The sequence below is a fragment of the Panthera tigris genome, chromosome B4 (assembly GCF_018350195.1).
Source record: "Panthera tigris isolate Pti1 chromosome B4, P.tigris_Pti1_mat1.1, whole genome shotgun sequence".
Classification (NCBI taxonomy): domain Eukaryota; kingdom Metazoa; phylum Chordata; class Mammalia; order Carnivora; family Felidae; genus Panthera; species Panthera tigris.
Window position 1 is genome coordinate 66367331 of NC_056666.1, and position 20195 is coordinate 66387525.

At 38.4% G+C, this 20195-nt stretch overlaps 1 protein-coding gene across 8 annotated transcripts in view; it reads right to left on the reverse strand.

Moving 5' to 3' along the window:
- Nucleotides 1-19883, reverse strand: part of KIF21A (kinesin family member 21A) — a 150869-nt gene extending 130986 nt beyond the window's left edge. For 4 of the 8 annotated variants that reach the window (XM_042992105.1, XM_042992102.1, XM_042992101.1 and 1 more), the window contains exon 1: nt 19485-19883. In XM_042992105.1, the coding sequence (XP_042848039.1) occupies nt 19485-19528 (44 nt within the window). In that variant the 5' untranslated portion in view covers nt 19529-19883. The remainder of the gene's footprint in view (nt 1-19484) is intronic. The other 4 variants (XM_042992106.1, XM_042992104.1, XM_042992103.1 and 1 more) reach the window with 1 other exon arrangement.
- Between the last annotated feature and the right edge of the window lie 312 nt (nt 19884-20195).

Consider the following 20195-nt stretch of genomic DNA (forward strand, 5'->3'; position numbering starts at 1 on the left):
TACAAAGCAATCTATCATACACCATAAGTTATAGCTACATATGTGAATATGGTAGGATTAGTCAGTAAAGGTACCCTTAGAAGAGAAAAATTCTGTGAGGTATATAGTATCAAGATCTTGTACAGATGAGGAAATTGAGACCAGCTAGTTTAAACAATTCACTCAAGGTTAAAATCTAGGAAAGGAATCAGGTTCGATCAAGTCTCTTAACGTCACAGTCCATTCTCTCAGGAAATCATCTCTGCCACTTCCTTATAACAAGAGCTAGCTACTATGAAAGGTGTATCTAACAGAAGATTGGATAATAACAAATAGAGTTACCAAGGACACCTAGAAGTCTATAATTCCACCAATATTAAATATTCAAAGTGCTTCAGGTTTTGGATCTTGAAAGATAAAACAGATCATCAGTCTCCTAGGAAAAAACATAGCCTATTACCCACAGAACACCAGGATTAATGGAGCGGACACACAAGGAAAAGATACACAACCAACTAAGAGATTTAAAATCTTATTCAAACTATTCTCAGAAATGGAGTATTTTAGGGCACTTTCCATAGAAGCCTCCTGCCTCACTTAGATCCAAGTTGGCCTCTCTGAATGGACTAGTTTTTAACTGTGTGGGAAAAAATATGTGTATATGTGTGAACATGCATGCATGCATGTATAGTCATGTACTTTTATGTGTGGAGAGGCAGTTGCAAATAATGACTGCAGAAACTAGGAAGAAATTTATGGAGAGGGATTTTTTTTAATGGAATTAGTATGACAATTAGGAAAGATTAGAGAAAATAAGCACAGAGGAAAAGAAAAAAAAGCAAATAAACCAATAGAGCTATGTTAGAAATTAGAAGATTGGAGGGATGTCTGGGTGGCTCAGTCAGTTAAGCATCTGACTTCAGCTCAGGTCATGATCTCATGGTTCATGAGTTCAAGCCCTGCTTTGGGTGAGCTCAGGCTCCATGCTGACAGTGCAGAGCCTGCATGGGGCTCTCTCTCTCCCTCTCTCTGCCCCTCACTCACTCACATCCTCTCTCAAAAAAAAAAAAAAAAAAAAAAAAAAGGATTAGAAGATTGAAGAGCTTACATTACTATTTTGGAAAATAGGGAGTCATTTTTCTGTCTTAAAAAGTGAGCCATTGTGATTACAATGGCTACTGAGGTAAAATACTCCAATAACTTGCACATAATGTGTTCACATTTCATTTTGGCATGTTTTATGAGAGAGCCATCAGATCTGATAGGGACACGCAACACTCTCCTAACTGGACTGAGTTCCTCAAGGGCAAAACCCCTCCAATTCATCTTGGATTTCCCAGGGCCAAGCAAAGTGTTTGCACTGCACTCGATTTTAGTGGGACTCAACAACTAATAACTGGGACTGAAATAAATTAAAATATATTGAACTGATATGAGCCAAACTAAATTGGAATGATCAGTGATGGTAGCTACTTACCATCTTCACAAATTCATTTTCCTCCATTTTATTTTTTTTAATTTTTTTTAACGTTTATTTATTTTTGAGACAGAGACAGAGCATGAACAGGGGAGGGTCAGAAAGAGAGGGAGACACAGAATCAGAAGCAGGCTCCAGGCTCTGAGCCATCAGCCCAGAGCCCAACATGGGGCTCGAACCCACAGACCGCAAGATCGTGACCTGAGCTGAAGTCAGACGCTTAACCGACTGAGCCACCCAGGCACCCCATTTTCCTCCATTTTAGATATCAAAATACATTTAAGTAACTTCTGCTGTACTTAAAACAAGCTTGGAGCAATAGCTTTGGCTTTACACTTTAATGGCACTTTACAAAGAAGCTATAATGTACTCAGCAGAAGTATAATTCACTATATACATGTAGAGGGACTGAATCATAGAGAAGTGTCATGTTATTTTTCCACAGGGTTACTTTTACACACTGCCACCTCAGAGTGAGTCAGTGGAACAGAAAAGAGCTGAATTCAAAGTCCAAAAGTATTACTTTCATCACCAAAGTTCATTTTAAAAGATTCAATCATAAAAGGGAAATTATGTAATGTGCAAATAAACGTATTTGGTAGTACAAAAAAAAGCACAAAGGAGGACTGCTTTCGGAAAGAGAAATTCCTGTTATTGCATTCTTTTTTCAGGTAGATAGCATGTTTCTCATCTGAATGTACAGAAATAAACTCAAATATATAAGTATCTGTTTTTATAGTATGAGGGTTCGGAATCTGATGATTTTGGAGAATATTCATCCTCAGTTATTCTATTCCTAACTCTATGATCGTTATTTTAATAGCTAATATTTGGAGGATTATGCTTGTCAGAGACAGCAAATGGGCTGTCTTAGTCATCTTCAACATCCCACTTACTTTCTACCACATATTTTCTAAGTTCATCTATCACCACACTGTTTCATTTCACAGTACATCTATTTGTAAAGGACACAAAAAGGTATTTATTTTACCAGTTCAATCAAGTTTGTTTTTCTAAACTTTAAAAAGTAAAGTTTGTTTTCAGGATTGTTTAAGTTTCAAACTCTGTTCATGCCATTATCACTCAAAAACTTGTTTTTCAATGCAAACAAAACTACGAAAGTTTAAGCAGCTAATATTGTATAAACAAGAAAAGTCTAATTATTGTGTAAGGTCTTAAAAAGAGTCACAAATTTATTTTTTCTTATTTAATCATGGTTATTAAATTTAAAAATATGCAAAATGATTGGTCTCATAATATAAACTATAAAAATAAAAAACTTAATCAAAAATGTTTAATTAGCAAAGGAATTCTGTTGCCTCAATCAAATCTTTCAATTATCTCACGTTAGACATGGAAATAGATGTTCTCTTAGAGCTTATACGTAAGTGTGTATATGAGTGTTGGATCATTTTTGGGGTCTTAGTAAATACTGCCAGTATAAGTAGAATTGTGCCTGGGTTAATGATATGCCAAGAGATGTATTTAAGAGGTTTAAGGATTAACATGTCAGTCAGCTCACCTTGCCAGGTAAGCACTTGGAAATCAATCAGTATTCCCATGTCCTTAAAGATAAACAAGAAAGGAATGTCATTCCATTAGTATACATACCAACAAAGGACAAAGATTTTCTAAAAAATATTTTATTCAACCTCGTCAAGAAAGCATAATTATCTCAGCCTTGACTTTCACAACTCAACGTTTTCATAAAGACAAATTAAGACATCCATTTTATCATGTAAAAACAATGCTGATAACTTCTACTGGTAATATCAAGGTCAATATCATCTAATATAAACACACTATTATCATCCTTTTTATTCAGCTTTACTGGGATACAACTGACAAGTAAAAGTGTAAGATATATAAAGTGTACATTGTGATGATTTGATGTATGTGTACACTTCAAAGGATTCCCCCATCAAGTTAATTGACACACTCATCACCACACATATTTGCTTTTTTTTTCCCCTGATGAGAACTTTCAAGTTCTACTCTTAGCAAATTTCAACTATACAATATAGTGTTATCAACTATAGTCACTATGTTATACATTAGATCCCCAGACCTTATTTATCTTATAATTGGAAGTTACAACCTCTCCCTATATCTATCCCCCATCACCTCTTCTCTTTATCTTTAGAGACACACATAATGAATGACTTGAAAACATCACTGTTCAAGAAATAAATTTTTGCAAGTTAATGACTACAACTAACACTTACTGAGACCTGCTATATACCAAGCATTATTCTGAGTACTTTATAAACATGCCAATTTATTCCCATACCAACCCTATGAGATTAGTACTCTTATTATCTCTATTTCATAGATAAAGAAACCAAGATGAAGGTGGAGTTTTATAAACAAGAGCTCACCAATGAAATTATACCTGTCTTGAGGTGATTAGAAAAGAAACTGTGGTTAGTCACTACAAGTCCTACCTAGAAGAGGAAAACAGAAATTTATAGAGATGGGGATAGATGGAGAGAGAAAAACAGAGGTGGTAGGAAGAGGAGGAAGAAGGAGAAAGGGAAAACTAAAAAAGAAAAGAGAATCTAACATCTCCTAAACACTTCTAAATGCAAGGATTTATAACATTCATATAATTCTGGGGTGCCTGGGTGGCTATTGGTTAAGCATCCAACTTCGGCTCAGGCCATGGTCTTGCAGATGGGGGTTTGAGCCCAGCATCGGGCTCTGTGCTTACAGCTCAGAGCCTAGAGCCTGCTTTGGATTCTGTGTCTCCCTCTCTCTCTGCCCCTCCCCCTGCTTGTGCTCTACCTCTCCCTCTCAAAATAATAAACACTAAAAAAAAAATAATATAAAAAAATAATAACACTCATATAATCTTAACAACCTATAAGGTAGGTATTAACTCCATTTTATAGATGAGAAAACCAAGATTCATAAAGCTTAGGTGTCTGTCCTAAAATTTAGAACTCAAATCTTTGTGACGCTAAAATCCATGCTGTTTTTAATAAGCCATGCCCCAAAGGAAACTAAAGTTAAGGGAGGCTTGGGGTGAAGGGAAAAGACAAAATTAATAAGGAATATGAAGCTAGAAAAAGAGATATCAAGTGGCTTTTAGCAGATCCTTGACGGATACTGGGATAAGACAGGGCACTGGTTAAAAGAACCATTAAAAGAACCATGATGCTTTTAATTGAGAGTGCAGGGCTACTGAGAAGCACAATGGCTACTTGATTTCAAGAAACAGTTCCCTTGATCCCTTCACACATTCTTCTTCCCATCCCATCTCACTTCAGTGAAGCTGCTGTGAGAAACAGCACTGGCCAATTGACCTAGATATGCCAGTCCTGTACTAAGCAATTACAGTGTATACCACTGATCTGGCCTAGCCCAACACACAGTCTATGGGCTGCTTCATCAGAATTGAGATTCTGGGGGCCTGGGTGGCTCAGCTGGTTAAGTGTCAGACTTCAGCTCAGGTCATGGTCTCACAGTTCGTGAGTTTGAGCCCCACATCAGGCTCCACACTGACAGCATGGAGCCTGCTTGGGATTCTCTCCCTCTCTCTCCACTCCTCCCTGCTCATTCTCTCTCTCTGCAAATAAATAAACAAACAAAAATTGAGATGCTAAGCTGTCATTATGCATATATTATATGGCCACAGCAATAGAACAGAACCATTTTCATATTAATGCATAGGTAGGTACAGTTTAGGGGTGAACAAAATTTTCCACTACAAAATGACAATAAAGCCACAGATGAGGACTCAAAATTTCATATATTTGACAAACTCATATAAGTTTTTTAACCAAAATGTCATACAGACAGGTTGACAATATTTTCATCAGCTGATGTTAAGAAATAAATATCTGGGGTACGTGGGTGGCTCAGTCGGCTGCGCAACCGACAGGCTCAGGTCATGATCTCACCGTTGGTGAGTTCAAGCCCTGCATTGGGCTCTGTGCTGACAGCTCAGAGCCTAGAGCCTGCTTCGGATTCTGTGTCTCCCTCTCTCTCTGCCCCTCCCCTACTCGTGCTCTGTCTCTCTCTCTCTCTCTCTCTCTCTCTCTCTCTCTCTCTCTGTCTCAAAAATAAACATTAAAAAAAATTTTAATCACAAAAAAATATCTATTTTGTCTATTAACATTAATATATTTTATACCACATTAGCCAGATTCATCAACTCCTCAGTGGATTTTATGTTTTGAGGAGTGTGTGTGTGTGTGTGTGTGTGTGTTTCATGTCAATTCCACGACAAAATCACAGCTTCTTGATCTCAAGTGAAGTCTGTCTCAAAAAATACCTGGGCGCCAGGCTGGCATGGGGTAAGAGAGAAAATTGGACAACCAGCCTGGATGACATGAAAGTGAAGTTAAGGGCCAGAAGTAACCCAGGCTTGATCAGTGTCAGCGTGTATATGCAAGTAGAATCAAGTAAGCCCACCTGAGTTAAAGGAAACTTCACTTGAAAAAAAGAGGGCAAGAAGGCTTTCAATAATTTCACTTAAGCAAATTTGGATTCAAGATATAGGAAAAGGGATACAAATCAGGAAACCAAGACAGAAGTCAGGTCTGGACAAATAAAATAGGTTACAGGGAAAGCTATGACCCTAAAAGCACAGCATATAAGATTGGAGCAGCAAAACAAATTTCAGACTAAGGTGGGGCAAACAACACTGCTCTGATTTACTTGTGGCTTTATTTAGGACTGACCCAGAAACTCAGAGGTACTAAGCAGAGAAAATAATTATAACGAAAATAACAGTAGTGTCTACTCTTTATAAAACATTTATTCACTAAGTGCCAGTAGTATAAGGGTTTTATATACATGTTCTTATTTAATTTTCACAGCAAACATGTAAGTGCTATTTTCTCTTATTAAGCCTGTGTAGACTTTGACTATAACAATATTCATTGAGCTCCTATATTTATTTGAAAATATAAAAATATTTTCACTCATAATGACCTAATAAGGGGGATGAAAATTCTGGAACATGGTTAGATAATTCTCATCAGTGTTAACCGATTTGTACTGATTCATGCTCACCAGTTGCTGCTTCTGAACAGCAGTATTTGTTGTGATAGTAATGTTTACGTTAAAAAGCAGCAAAGCACACAAGTCCATCCAGGGATAAAACTCATAATCTTGGCCTTATTAGCATTATACTGAAGTCAACTGAACTTACAGATCACCAATACCCACAGTACTCAAAAACACATCATTTCTTTATGTCTATTTTTAAATAGAATGAGGTGGAACCCTACTGTTGAAACATAAAATGAGACAACAGAATTGATGTCAAAATGTACTCAAATTTAGAAGTGCAAAATCATCAGAAGTCTTTGACTTACTCTATGTGGAAAAGTTGCACTCATAGAACATATACACAAGATAAATAAAATTATGACTGGCTATACCAAGTTAATACAAAATTAAGAACCAAAGATGACTAAAGAAACCCTATACTCAGAGACAAGAATTGAATCTGCTACAAAGGTAACAGAAGGTCCAATTACACTTAAGCAACTAAAGATAAGAATATAATCAAGGACAGATGGAATTTGTTGCCAATCTAAGGGCAAGTTGGCAAACTAAAATTCAAAAGTATCATATTGTATTGCCTAAACTGAGACTTGAAAATGTCACAGATGTCACATTTGGATTAAAGAACCTTAAATGGCAGGCCAAATAACCAGGAATGAAATCTGTAATCTCATGTTTAATCAGCAGTTGACAAGTTCCATTTTAGAGCAGGACAGATGCAGACTAGGTGACCAACAGGCTGCTCAAGCAAGTGTTTTGTGTTAAACTGAGGTGAACAAAAGCAAAATAAGTACTTTAGAAATGCACTACTTTTCAAGAAACATGGAATGGTTATGGACCTGTGTTTGATTAACCATCATTGGCTTAGACCAATGTGTTCAATGAATATCTGTATTACCCTAATACATTATATCTTGCTGTAGATATAGCTGAAAAATTAAAGTTATAAATCAAGATATCTTTTCCTAAAAAGCATCCTCAATGCCATAACATTTAACCATATGTTGTGGATGGGCAGCACTACCCTTCCCCTTCAATTCCAGAAAATGGTCATTTGTACAGTCTATGCTTATCAGTAGAAATGAAAACATTACCAGGAATCATAAAGCAGAGCCAACTCTTAGAAAAAAATGAAATTAACATCCTTATTAGACAATAAAAGCCTGTCAATTAAGTTACTGTTTTATATATGGAATTTAATATATATTAAACACTAAAATACAGTAGATGATACTTAATATTAAACATGTTACTCAAAATGCCCTTCTTTGATATAAGGACATGTAAAAATTCTTACGCTATACTCTAAAATGGTAAACATCAGTCTATAAAAGTGTCTCCACAGAAACAGACTAAAAAGAAATAAACCAAAATGCTGATTGACAGTAATTAGATCAAGGTGGTGAACTGTGATTGATTTTTTTTTTTTCCATCTTTTCCTAGATGCTTTTTCTAATGTGATTATATTATTTCAATAACAGAAAAAAATTGGGCACCTGGCTGGCTCAGTCGGAGGAACATGTGACTCTTGATTTCTGGGTTATAAATTTGAGTCCCACATTGGGTGTAGAGGTTAGTAAAAAAAATAAATAAATAAATAAACTTTAAAACAAAAGAAGAAAAAAATAAGGGAGAAAAGTCAAATAAACATAACTTATGAAATGAAAAGCTGATTTTAAGATCACTAGACTAGGCTTGCAAGATCTATTTCCTGCTTCTATGTAACAGTATTCTTTAAAATGTTTTTAGCTAAGTCTTCACATAGCTCTATCAATGAATGCTGCAAGTACATTGCCCCATTAGCTCTAGGTGCCAAAATTTAAGAGAAAATGTAAATTTTTTAAATTTTGTGTTATTATTATTTCTGGTCTTTTTACTTAGTTTACCCTTTTTAGCACCCTTTAATCCATAGTCTGGTTTAGTACGCTATTGCCTAGATTCATACGAGGAAGCAAGGAAAACATTAATAACATTTTCAAAAATCTAGTGCAAGCCATTTCAAAATGAAAATTCACATTTTTATTAACCAATTTAGTCATCATCCTCTTATATTAGGTTAAATAACTAGTGGAAAATGTAACTCAATACTATTGTCAATCTCAGCAGTAACTACAAAATACTAAAAACCATACCAACTGAAAGTCAGTGTGGGAAGAGAAAAGAAAGAATAAAAATGGTGGATTTTACTAAACTATAAAAGAAGGAATTTGGTAAGATAGAGAAGGATGGTATGTGATGCACATATTGAAAACAAAATGAAACTAGAAGATTGGGCAAGGAAAGGTTTTTGCAAGTATTTATATACATTTTTGGACTGTTCATAGTGGTGCAAGTCACAGACACACTCAAAAAACAAAAGAACAGATACAAACACATATAAAGCACTTTACACATTAGGGAATGACTAATCCAATTGCTAGAGTTTAGAATATAACCAACATGCCCATCATTGGCTATATCAGACTCATCTCTAATAATATCCCTGCCTCTGTTGTGTAAAAACCATTTTCCAAATGCTTTCACATGACTGGCTCTTTTGATCCTTTTTCAAGTCCACTTAGATAGGTACATAACTACTGACTAAAAGCCAAATTTGTCCCTGGTTAGGGTCCAGACCAAAACACTTCCTAAACACCCCATGTTCATTCTATTATATTACCTTGTCTCCAACTTACATGATTCCAATACACAGTGGACATTTAATAATTATATAATAAAAAAATGAATTTTGATCTAAAAAGTAAGTAAGATTAGAAAGAATACAATTGAGAGTAGAGATGGCCTATGTCTCATTACACCATGTGATCAACATACCACCTCCTAATTATTAACTACAGCTTGACCCTCTCCAAGGTTTATTGTTCCTGCTTGCTGAAAGTCTCTCATTTAAAACAACTCCAAAATGACTATGTAACTGTGTAAAAGAATACAAATAACTACTCTGACAAAATATGTCCTTCATCATATTCAGAAAACTACAATATCATAATGCTAAGTGACAGACACAGCTCCTCGAAGTTGAGAATAATGTCAAATTCAATCTCAAAAACTAATATTTTACTACATACTAAGAGATCCAAAGAGTAGGGACTAAACCTTGAGCTGTCCTTGATTTAGCCCCTGCTTGGGCTCATGGTGGGGCACAATCAAGTGTGAACAATTTCCTTAGTTCCCTGCTCTTACTGAAGACACTGACAAGGGTGAATAGTCACCTAAGTAGCCTGACCGTGGGGTTAAATCCTGAAAGACCTTCACTCCAATCTAGACATGTAGATACCTGTTTGTTTCATTACAATAACCGCAATGTCCTTCAAATGTTCCATTATAATGATACTATCAATACATTAGCACTTTCTTTTAAAAAGCATTAAATATCCTGTGAGTTTGGGGAACATTTCAATGCTCAACAGTGAAAATTACATGGTGTATATCTCTCTCATGGCAATTTTAGAGGGAAAGACAGAAGACTCATATAAAGAGGATTTATGGCCAGGGCACCTGGGTGGGTCAGTTGAGCATCTGACTCTTGATTTTGGCTCAGGTCACAATCTCACGGTTTGTGAGATGGAGCCCTACATCAGGGTCTGTATTGACAGAGTGTAGCCTGCTTGGGATTCTCTCCCTCTCTCTCTGACTCTACCCAACTCGGGCTCTCTCTCTCTGTGTCTCAAAATAAATAAATAAACATTAAAAAAAAAGGCAGAAATTTCTATGTATGGGAGTGTAGAAAGATTTCAGGTAGAGGTGGGACTTAAGACATCTGTTGAATGATAGGCCTCCACTATGGTCCAAATGTTTCGTATCCTTTATTTCCTTCTAAAATAAAGAGGGGAAGGGATGAGATATTACTTAAAAGCTTAAGAACCACCTATCAAGTGAAGTAATCCTCAAAAGCGGGTCTTTTTAAACCACTCAGATTTCTAGTTCCATTTCCACTTCCAGGTTCCAATAAATACATCTCACCCCCCCCACATGATCTAACCCTACCTCTACCCTATGCCACCCTCCAACCATCTTGCTCATAGTGAGTCTGCCATTATTACTGGAATGTGCTATAATCCTTAAGTATGTTGGAGTAAAAAGAAAAAAAAAGTTTTAAGAACCAAGCGGAGGGAAGGGGGAGAAGGCTATGTGCCTAGCATTCACAAAATCCTATTTCCATGTTGAACATTATTTCCAAATTAGACTATACACACTTATCCTTTGGTGGTTGTAATTAAAGCATTAATGTGCTACCTATGAATGTTGAAGACAGTCCATATTATTTTAATAACCCAGTTCTGGCATTTCTTCACATGTGAATATGCCAGGAACCCCAAAATATAGACCAGAACTTCTATTCCAGGAGTCCCTCTGTTTCTGCCTTTCACAGGTCCTTTTTAGAAACACTTGTTCTAGTTTTCTAGAATTGAGGCCATCGTAAAGCAAAAATAATGGGCACTAAGAATGGGGGAACTCATCTAAATGTCAAGTGAACTTTTATAAGGAGTACTTAAGGGATTAAAACTATAGTTTTTAAGACATAAACTTAATCTATTTCTAACATGTCTGCCACAAAAACATAAAGATCTAGAAAATCTACAAAACTAATAAGAACAGTTGAGAGGCTGTGGTACCTCAAGCAATTTTCTCAACTTCTCTGGGCCTCTATTGTCTAAACCATTGTAAAGAAGGGGCCTCAACCAGCTAGTCCTTTTACACCCTTTCAATTTTAAAATCAATTTTTTTCAATAATCATAGACATACTACAAATTATCTTCCATATATAAATGTCTAATAATTTCAAAAAACAAAGGATAAAGGAACTTCAAATATAATTCTTAAACATTCAGAAGGATCTCATAATGACCATACAGTGTCACAACAATTGTCTCTTTGGCTTGGCTGTCATTTACTTCAAATAAAGCTTGAGCTACAGGAAAACTATTTTAACACTCTGAGAAGATTAATAGTTAATCCACTGGGAAACCAAGCTGAAAGACAGAATTCACAAATCCACTTCCCAGAGAGAAGTGTTGAAAATAACAAACATATTTGTTTCATTTTGAATAAACTTATTCTAATGATATACCATATACAAATACTTTCTATTATCTGACATCCCTTTTCATTTTTGTGTTTTCCTTCCTAATCTGAAGCTGAGATGAAGGTCATGTCTAATGTTGACAAAAAATAACCATTTGTAAATCAGAGTCACACAAGTGGGTTGTAACATATCTTGGGGGAAAACATCCATTATAATGCATATTCCAAGTTCACATCTTTGAAGAGAAATTGATGAGAATTGGAAGATTGGGAAGATTATGAAATTAACTGCGAAGATAATTTCTGCTTTCATGGTTTCACGAAACTGGAATTTCTAGTGCATCATTCTCTACCCCATAATTATGCATCAAAATATTAACCAATTAGCAGGTATGATGGTATGAGCTCAAAGGGTAGCAATAATTAGACATGAAACTTGAACTTTCATGGAGTTCCAAACAACAAACAGGTCTACCATACTTCATAAATTGAATAAACCCTATCTGAAGAAATAATATCAACTCATATTTGTAAATAAAAATAATTTCACTGACTTTCAACTCACATCATCTACTAGCTCTTTGGTCTCCTTTCTTTCATGTCCCTTACTTCCTAATCCAACTACAAAGACATACAAAGACACATGCAAAGTGGGACATGCATATTTTATCAAGTAGGACATGATATAAATAAAATCTCCCTAATGCATAGGCTTTGAAGTTCACCTTTCATATGAAATACCTTTGGAATCAGGGCACACCTTTCATTTTTTAAATCACTGTTTTTAATGAATGCAGTAACTAAAAAATGCTATTAAAAAAATAAAGGAGAGGGGCTCCCAGCTGGCTCAGTTGGTAGAGCATGTGACTATTGATCTTGGGTTGTAAGTTCAAGTCCCACATTGGGTGTAGAGATTACTTTAAAAAAATAAAATCCTTAAAAAATAAAAATAAAAAATAAAGGAGAAATAAAAACTAAGCTGCAACAATTGTCTTTCTTTCTAGTTCACACCGTTGATTACATTTTGTGTTAGTTCCAACATATTTTGTGCTTTTAAAGAGACTTGTACTGTTAGGGATGTAAAATCAGGGACCAAGTATGTCATATGGGCTGCATATCCCACGAATTAGAAAAGTATTCAGCACGGGGCACCTGCCTGGCTCAGGTGGTGGGGCAAGCAACTCTTGATCTCAGTGTTGTAAGTTCAAGGCCCACACTGGGTGTAGAGATTACTTAAAAATAAGATCTAAAAAAAAAAGTGCCCAACACATAGTAGGCACTTAATAAACACTTGTTACGTGAAGAAAGGAATAAACAAATGATCAAACACCAGAAAATCATCTATTTCCATAAAATAAATATATCTAAAAGCCTCATTTATCTACTTCTATATTTTCTAAATATTAAGTTGTTTGGAATAATTTACCTCACATGTATATAAGCATTTCAGCTTGAAAGATCTTTATTACCTTGAAATTAGTAGATGAAATGTTTTGAAAACATTTGGAAAAACGTTTAAGAACAGAAATAAGAGACTTTAGGGGCACCTGAGTGGCTCAGTCGGTTAAGCATCCGACTTCGGCTCAGGTCATGATCTTGCAGTTCATGAGTTTAAGCCCCACGTTGGGCTCTGTGCTGACCGCTCGGAGCCTGCAGCCTGCTTTGGATCTGTGTCTCCCTCTCTTTCTGTCCCTCCCCTGCTCATGCTCTGTCTCTCTCTGTCTCAAAAATAAATAAAACATTAAAAAATTAAAAAAAAAAAGAAATAAGAGACTTTAACTAGACGTATAATGCTGACCACTTTGCAATGTGATTGCAATGATATTGAATCATTATGTGTTTTTTTAACTTTTTAAATTTATTTATGTATTTTGAGGGAGACAGAAAGAGCAAGCAGGGGAAGGGAGATAGAGGGACAGAGAATCCCAAGCAGGCTTCCCACTGTCAGCGAGGAGCCAGATGTGGGGTTCGAACTCACGAACCAAACTGTGAGATTATGACCTGAGCCAAAACAAAGAGTCAGATGGTTAACCAACTGAGCCACCCAGGTGCCCCTAATCATTATACTGTATACCTGAAACTAATATAATATTATGGGTCAATTATTTCTCAATTAAAACAAACAAAAATATTTAATAGCTAAGAAACCTTGAAAAGGTCACCTAGTGCCTTTTTTCATCTCATTTTTTCATCAGTAAAACAGGGAAAAGGGTATCTGTACAGATTACATGATAGAGTTTTAATGTAGATTAAGTAAAATATTGTACATTTTCATTATAACCAGAATGGGAAAAAGTGACCACAAAAGACTAAATGTTTTCTGTTCAATAACAAAGAGTACCCAAAGTAAACATATTATTAGGAAAGTCAAGTTTGAAATGTTAAAATACTTCCTTCCTGTCAATATAGACCCAACAGTTTAACCAACAACAAAATCACATATTTAATACACTGCATGTGCAAAGTTCTTAGAATTCTTAATACCTTTACATTGCCACCTCAGCATGTGGAAAAAGAAAAGTGCAGAGAGGTCACATTGGAAATCAGTGCCACTCACAGACCTAAAACTGAGCTTTTAACTGTGCAACCAACCAATCATAAGCCTGCTGAGTAATGCCACTTCTTAAAATTGCTTTAGTAAGGTAAAAACACAGCAAATTGAAACCCAATTAGACTACATTACAAACTAATCCAAACTGACTGTCAAGGATATGTACAGCTCTCTGCCAAAGCCAAACAAAGACATTTTAACTCACAACCATAGAGACAATGACACAAAAACACAATGGTCTTCTCTGTATCTCTATTTTTGTCCAACCCTTGACATATTTTGCAAACTAAAGTTCTTGAAAAGGAAAAAAGTTTCAAATCTGCTAAATCAGCATTCATAGACAGGGAAGGGAAAAAGGCACATCATCTGATAATGTCTTAAATTTAGAATTCAAAATGTTTAATTGATCTTATCATTTTGACTTAACTAATTCAAATCAGTATACTTAGATATTAAGAATAGAATATATATTACACTTTGTTGCTCATTTTTGTTGATGACATCTACCTAAGCCATCCATTTAATTTACCACATTTTCTAAGACTTCAGCTACCATACTGAGTCCATAATCAGTATCTTTCCACACCTATGCACCCTGGCGGGGGGGGGGGGGGGGGGGGGAGTTGGTAATGTTACCTTTAAATCAAGTCTTTTGTGTGTGTGTGTGTGTGTGTGTGTGTGTGTGTGTCTATCTAAAAAAGACACCTTAGTTATCATGGAATTTCTTGATCTAAGGGTGTGGTTAGTCTATGATGGGGTGGCTATGATTTATTTCTATATATTGATGTACCCTAGTTTTATTCTGTACTTCTTTCACATTTTTTAAATTATAGAGCAGTACTATTCAATAGAAATTTTTTTTAATGGTTTAGTGTTTATTTATTTTTGAGAGAGAGAGACAGAGCCTGAGCGGGGGAGGGAGAGAGAGAAAGGGAGACACAGAATCTGAAGCAGGCTCCAGGCTCTGAGCTGTCAGCACAGAGCCCAATGCAGGGCTCGAACATTTGAACTGTGAGATCATGATCTGAGCTAAAGTCGGATGCTTAACCAACTGCGTCACTCATCACACCTCCAATAGAAATTTAATGTGAGCAACATTTACTTAATTTTAGTATATGTGCTGCCGAAGCGAGCACATTTATTTAATTTTAAATTTTCTAGGAGCCACATTTTTTAAAAGGAAAAATAAATAAATAAAATTAATTCTTTTTTTTTTAATGTCTATTTATTTTTGAGGGGCAGGGGGTGGAGAGAGATGGGAACAGAGGATCCAAAGCAGGCACTGTGCTAACGGCAGAGAGCCCAATTGGGCTCAAACTCACAAACTACATGATCAGAACCTGCGCCGAAGTCGAACACTTAACCAACTGAGCCACCAGGCACCCCAGGATGAAATTAATTTTAATAATATTTTATTTAACTCAATATATTGGGGCACCTGGGCAGCTCAGTTGGTTAAGCATCAGACTCTTGATCTTAGCTCAGGTCATGGTCTCACGGTTGGTGAGTTCAAGCCCCACATAGAGCTCTGTGCTGACAGCACAGAGCCTGCTTGTGATTCTGTCTCTCCCTCTCTCTGCTCCCCCCCCCACCCAATCGCAAGGCTCTCTCCAAATAAATTAATTTTAAAAACTCAATATATCAAAATATAATTTTAATATGTAATCAAACAAAGATTATTGACATATTTGCATTCATTTTTTCTTACTAAATCTTTTAAATCCAGTGTATATATTATACTTATACCATATGTCATTATGACACTAAATTTTTACCAGAAATATTTTGTAAGTATTTAAATTATACAGACTTAAAGTTAAAAAAGTAGATCCATATAACCAAGTTGTTTCAAGAATATTCAAGGGGGGCCTGGATGGCTCAGTCAGTTGGGCATCTCACTTAAGTTCAGGTCATGATCTCACAATTCGTGGGTTCAAGCCCCATATCAGGCTCTGTGCTGACAGCTCAGAGCCAACAGCTCAGATTCTGTGGAGCCTGCTTTGGATTCTGTGTCTCCCTCTTTCTCTCCCCTCCCTCGTTCACACCTGTCTTTCTCTCTCAAAAATAAATTAAAACATTAAAAAAAAAGAATATTCAAAAGTTACCCAAAAACTAAATCAAGGACCAATTTTTTTAAGTTTAAAAATGGGGTGCCTTGGGTGTCTCAGTTGGTTTAAGCATCCGACTTCGGCTCAGGTTAGGATCTCCTGGTTTGTGAGTTCGAACTCCACATCAGGCTCCAGACTGGCAATGCAGAGCCTGCTCTGGATTCTCTCTCTCCTCTCTCTGCCCCTCCCCGGATTGCATGTGCATGCCCACATGCGCTCTCGCTCTCTCTCTCAGATAATTTTTTTCTTTAATTTTAAGAAAATGATAAATTTAGCTCCTGAATAGCATTACTCATGATTCAAGTGCTCAAAAGCCGCATGGGTTGAATAGTAGGGCTGTTATCTGAATCTATATCCACCACAATGAAAGATACCCTGCAAAATACCTCAGAAGGTAAAAGCCATTTTCAGAAATTGGATAAAAAATATTCTCCCTAAATAAGAAACTTTCTTTTGCATTTCCTTTCCCCAAATTTTTATAGGACCCTTGCACTTACTATGAGAAATCTTAAAATAGAGTCATCAGCTTTAACATACTGATAAGTCTCTTCCTCTAACAAAACACAAGAACCTCTAGGACACTTTCTGCATTTCACAGTAGAGTCAGTCTCCTATACCTGTTATTACATTATTCATTGAAGAGGAAAAGCAGGTCAAATGTCTGTTGATTTTTGACTGTGTGTTGATTTACTTATCCTGCTGCTGAAGTCTGTCACAAACTAGGGTAGGATTGGAGGACACTGGAAAGATTAAGGACAATCTGGGGAAATATTTTAACTAAGTTCAGGTCCTCTCTTTTTGAGTTTTATCTTTTCCAGCAATATCAAGGTATGCATAACTTGTCAAAGCCACTCATTTGTAATTGAACTAGAACCCAAAAAAGGCAACCGACCTCAAGCTAAATAAAGCTTTGTGAAGTATGTTCTTGCCTTTCACCTATATGGGTTTAATGGCTAAGAATTTGGGCTGTAGAGACAAGCTGTCTGGCTTGGAATGCTGGTTCCATCAGTAGCTACTAGTTTAAGCAAGTTTCTTAATCTTTCTGTGTCTCCTCTGTAAAATGGTCATAATAACAGAACCTAAATCAAAGACTGTTATGGCAAAGAAATGAAATTTTACATGATATAAAACATCTTAACAGCACTGACCCTAGCACATGGTATGTGTCCAAGAATTATTCCTGTTTTTAGCTGAGAATCAGGATAATCAGAGATAAGGATATGCATTCAACAAATATTTGCTGTAAATGAAAATATATGTCTCCAAGCACTTTATAAATACCAAAGTGCTATAAAAACATAAGTTATTTTTACCCTATGCAAAATAAGTTTAGAGAGTGGATCTATTCAGTGTTTTTAATGGAAAAAAGAAAAAAAAGGACCTTCACAATGCAGCTTACCAAGTTGTTAACATTTTTATAAACCTTTCCCAAACAGACCCATGCTTACCACTTAAAAAGTGCAAACATACATACCAAAATCAAATATAAATTATTTATCTGTCAACTGTATATTAGGGTCACCCGTGACTGCTCACCTCCAGTGCAAGCGGCAGATTTAACAGCATGGCAAATAAACCGCCCTATGATATTTTAGAGAATTCAGACAAAACCCTCAAATCTCTAAAAATGGTTTCTCTTACACCCTAATTTTCTGTTTTCATTACTATTTTATGCTCCTTCTTCACCTCTTCGACCAGCTCTGCTAACAAAACTGCCTTTTATTGGGTTTCTGCCATGGTACAGTCATTAATGAGTATTAAAAGGCCAAAAGAGAGGTAGTAGCAGTATTTAGGAGAAATCAACTAATCCAACAATTGGATAAGTAGTCCCAGAATAACCAAAAATGCCAAATTAAAACTCCAAAAGCTTTAAAACAGGTGATTCTAAACAGTCATAAAACTGTCACCTCCGTGGGTGATCATTTCCTGATCTGTAAAAGAAAAAAAAAAAAAAATCTTTAAAATTCATGTTATTCTCAGGCTCCTGGCTGGCTCAGTTGGAAGAGCATGACACTAGATCTCCGGGGTCATGAGTCTGAGCCCCATGTTGGGTGCAGAGATAACTTAAATAAAATAAAATAAAATAAAATAAAATAAAATAAAATAAAATAAAATAAAATACATGTTATTGTGTGAATTGATTAAAGACACAAAGTGTATAAAACTGCCATTTCTATGCCTAACCAAGATTTGCCACTAAAATAATAACGCTGACATGACAGCATCTTTAAAATAACTTTCCAGAAAGGCTCCATGAATGGCAGATTTTGTTTCAATAATTTTCCGAGGAAAATTTTTTTAATCCCTCAAAGTTTAAAAATTGTTATAATCCCTCAAAGTATAAAGAGAAGTGGGTTCACAGTAGACCATCAGAGAGCTGTGAGAGCAACGCACTTATGCTACCATGAATGCTTCATTAATATTTCAGTGATGATGTTGCAATTTTCCGTGAGCAACTGTCAGAGCTCTGCCTCTTGATATGTATCAAAACAGCCTAAATTATATTCGATACTCGTGCATCTGTCGTTGACCAAAATACAATTTTGATGTATCTGGTATTTCAAAGCTCACACCCAGGCGTGTATAATGCTGTGTTGTATCCACCCTGCCTAACGTCAGGCTGTTACACCCAGTCACCCATGTATTCCACTTGCTGAAGAGTTTTCTTCCCTCTACAGGCCTGACACCAAGAAATGTAATTCTTACAGAGAATTCCCATTCCAACGCCAAACAGGCCAGCCAGATGTGTCTCCTACACCCACACGCTTGTGCTACGCGTGTCTCCTTGATGCTTGACGAGACTTCCATCTGCTCGGGCATCTAGAACCCTGCGTCGGAAGCGCTGTCAGTCTGATGCTTTGTCTCCAGCCTCAGAAGGCCGGAGTTGCACGTACACGTAGGACAGACATTCTCTAAATAATAAAAAGAACACCGCAGCCCAGCCCCGAGGCAGCTCCTCCGGGCGAAGCCGGCCAGGCCGTCGCCCAAGGCGGCCCCACCTGAGGCGGTTGTTCCCCCGGTGCGGGACCGGCGGGGGCGGGCGGCGACGGCTTCCACCCCCGCGCAGTCTGGGCGCCCCGGGGACCCGGCGTCGCGCAGCCGCCCGCTACCTGCAAAGGCCGCCGGCGCGGGGGCTGCAGGGTCTCCCCGCGCGCGCCCTGCCGGCGGGGATACGCAGCCTCAGTTTACCCAAACGCCGGCCTCCCGCCAGACCGCCCCCTCAGGTCTCGGCACCGCGGCCACGGCTGCCCTGGACGAGAGCGCGTCCTCGCCGCGCCCTCAGCCCGCCAACCCGCAGCCCTCCCGCCGCCGCCGCGTCGGTCCTCACCTGACAGCCACCCGCACCGAGCTCTCGTCCGGGGCGCCCCACATGCTGGCGGCCGGCGACAGCAGGGCCCCTGGGCCTCCTCTGCACCGCAGAGCCGACGCACCGCCGGAGCCGCGGCTCTCGGGCTTCGCAGACTGGAGCGGCAGGGGGCGACCGGCTCACCTCCGCCGCGCTCCAGCCATGTTGGGCGACTGAATGGAAAGGTGGCGGCGGCGCTGAGGCAGGAGGAGGAGGAGGAGGTGATTCGCGACTGGCGGACGCCCGCCCCTTCTCCCCCGTTCACCCCCCAGGATCTGGGGCGGGGACGAGGCGCGCTTGAAAGGCGAGCGCGGCGGCGGCGGCGGCGGAGCCAGCAGGCCGCCCGCGGCTTCCTGACGGCCGGTAAGTGCGCCCTGCCCCCTCCGGTGGGGACGCGGCCTGCGGGCGGCCGGGCTAAAACGCTCCACGCCCGCCTGGGCGCTCAGGGCTCCGGCCCCGCACTGCGTCAGCGGCGGCCGCACGGCCCGGCCCCAGCTCGCCCTCCCCCGGCCCGCGCCCCGCCCTGCCCTCGGCGGGCACTGCCTGGCGCTGCTGGGCAGGGAGGCGCGCGGGGGAGGGATGCCGGCCGCGGGCTGCCCACGCCCGAGGGCGACGAGCCCGTGCGCCCTTCTAGGCTCTTCTGGGAGAACGCAGCAGCGGGTGCTCGCCCTGCGCCTTTGCTAAAAGTCTGAG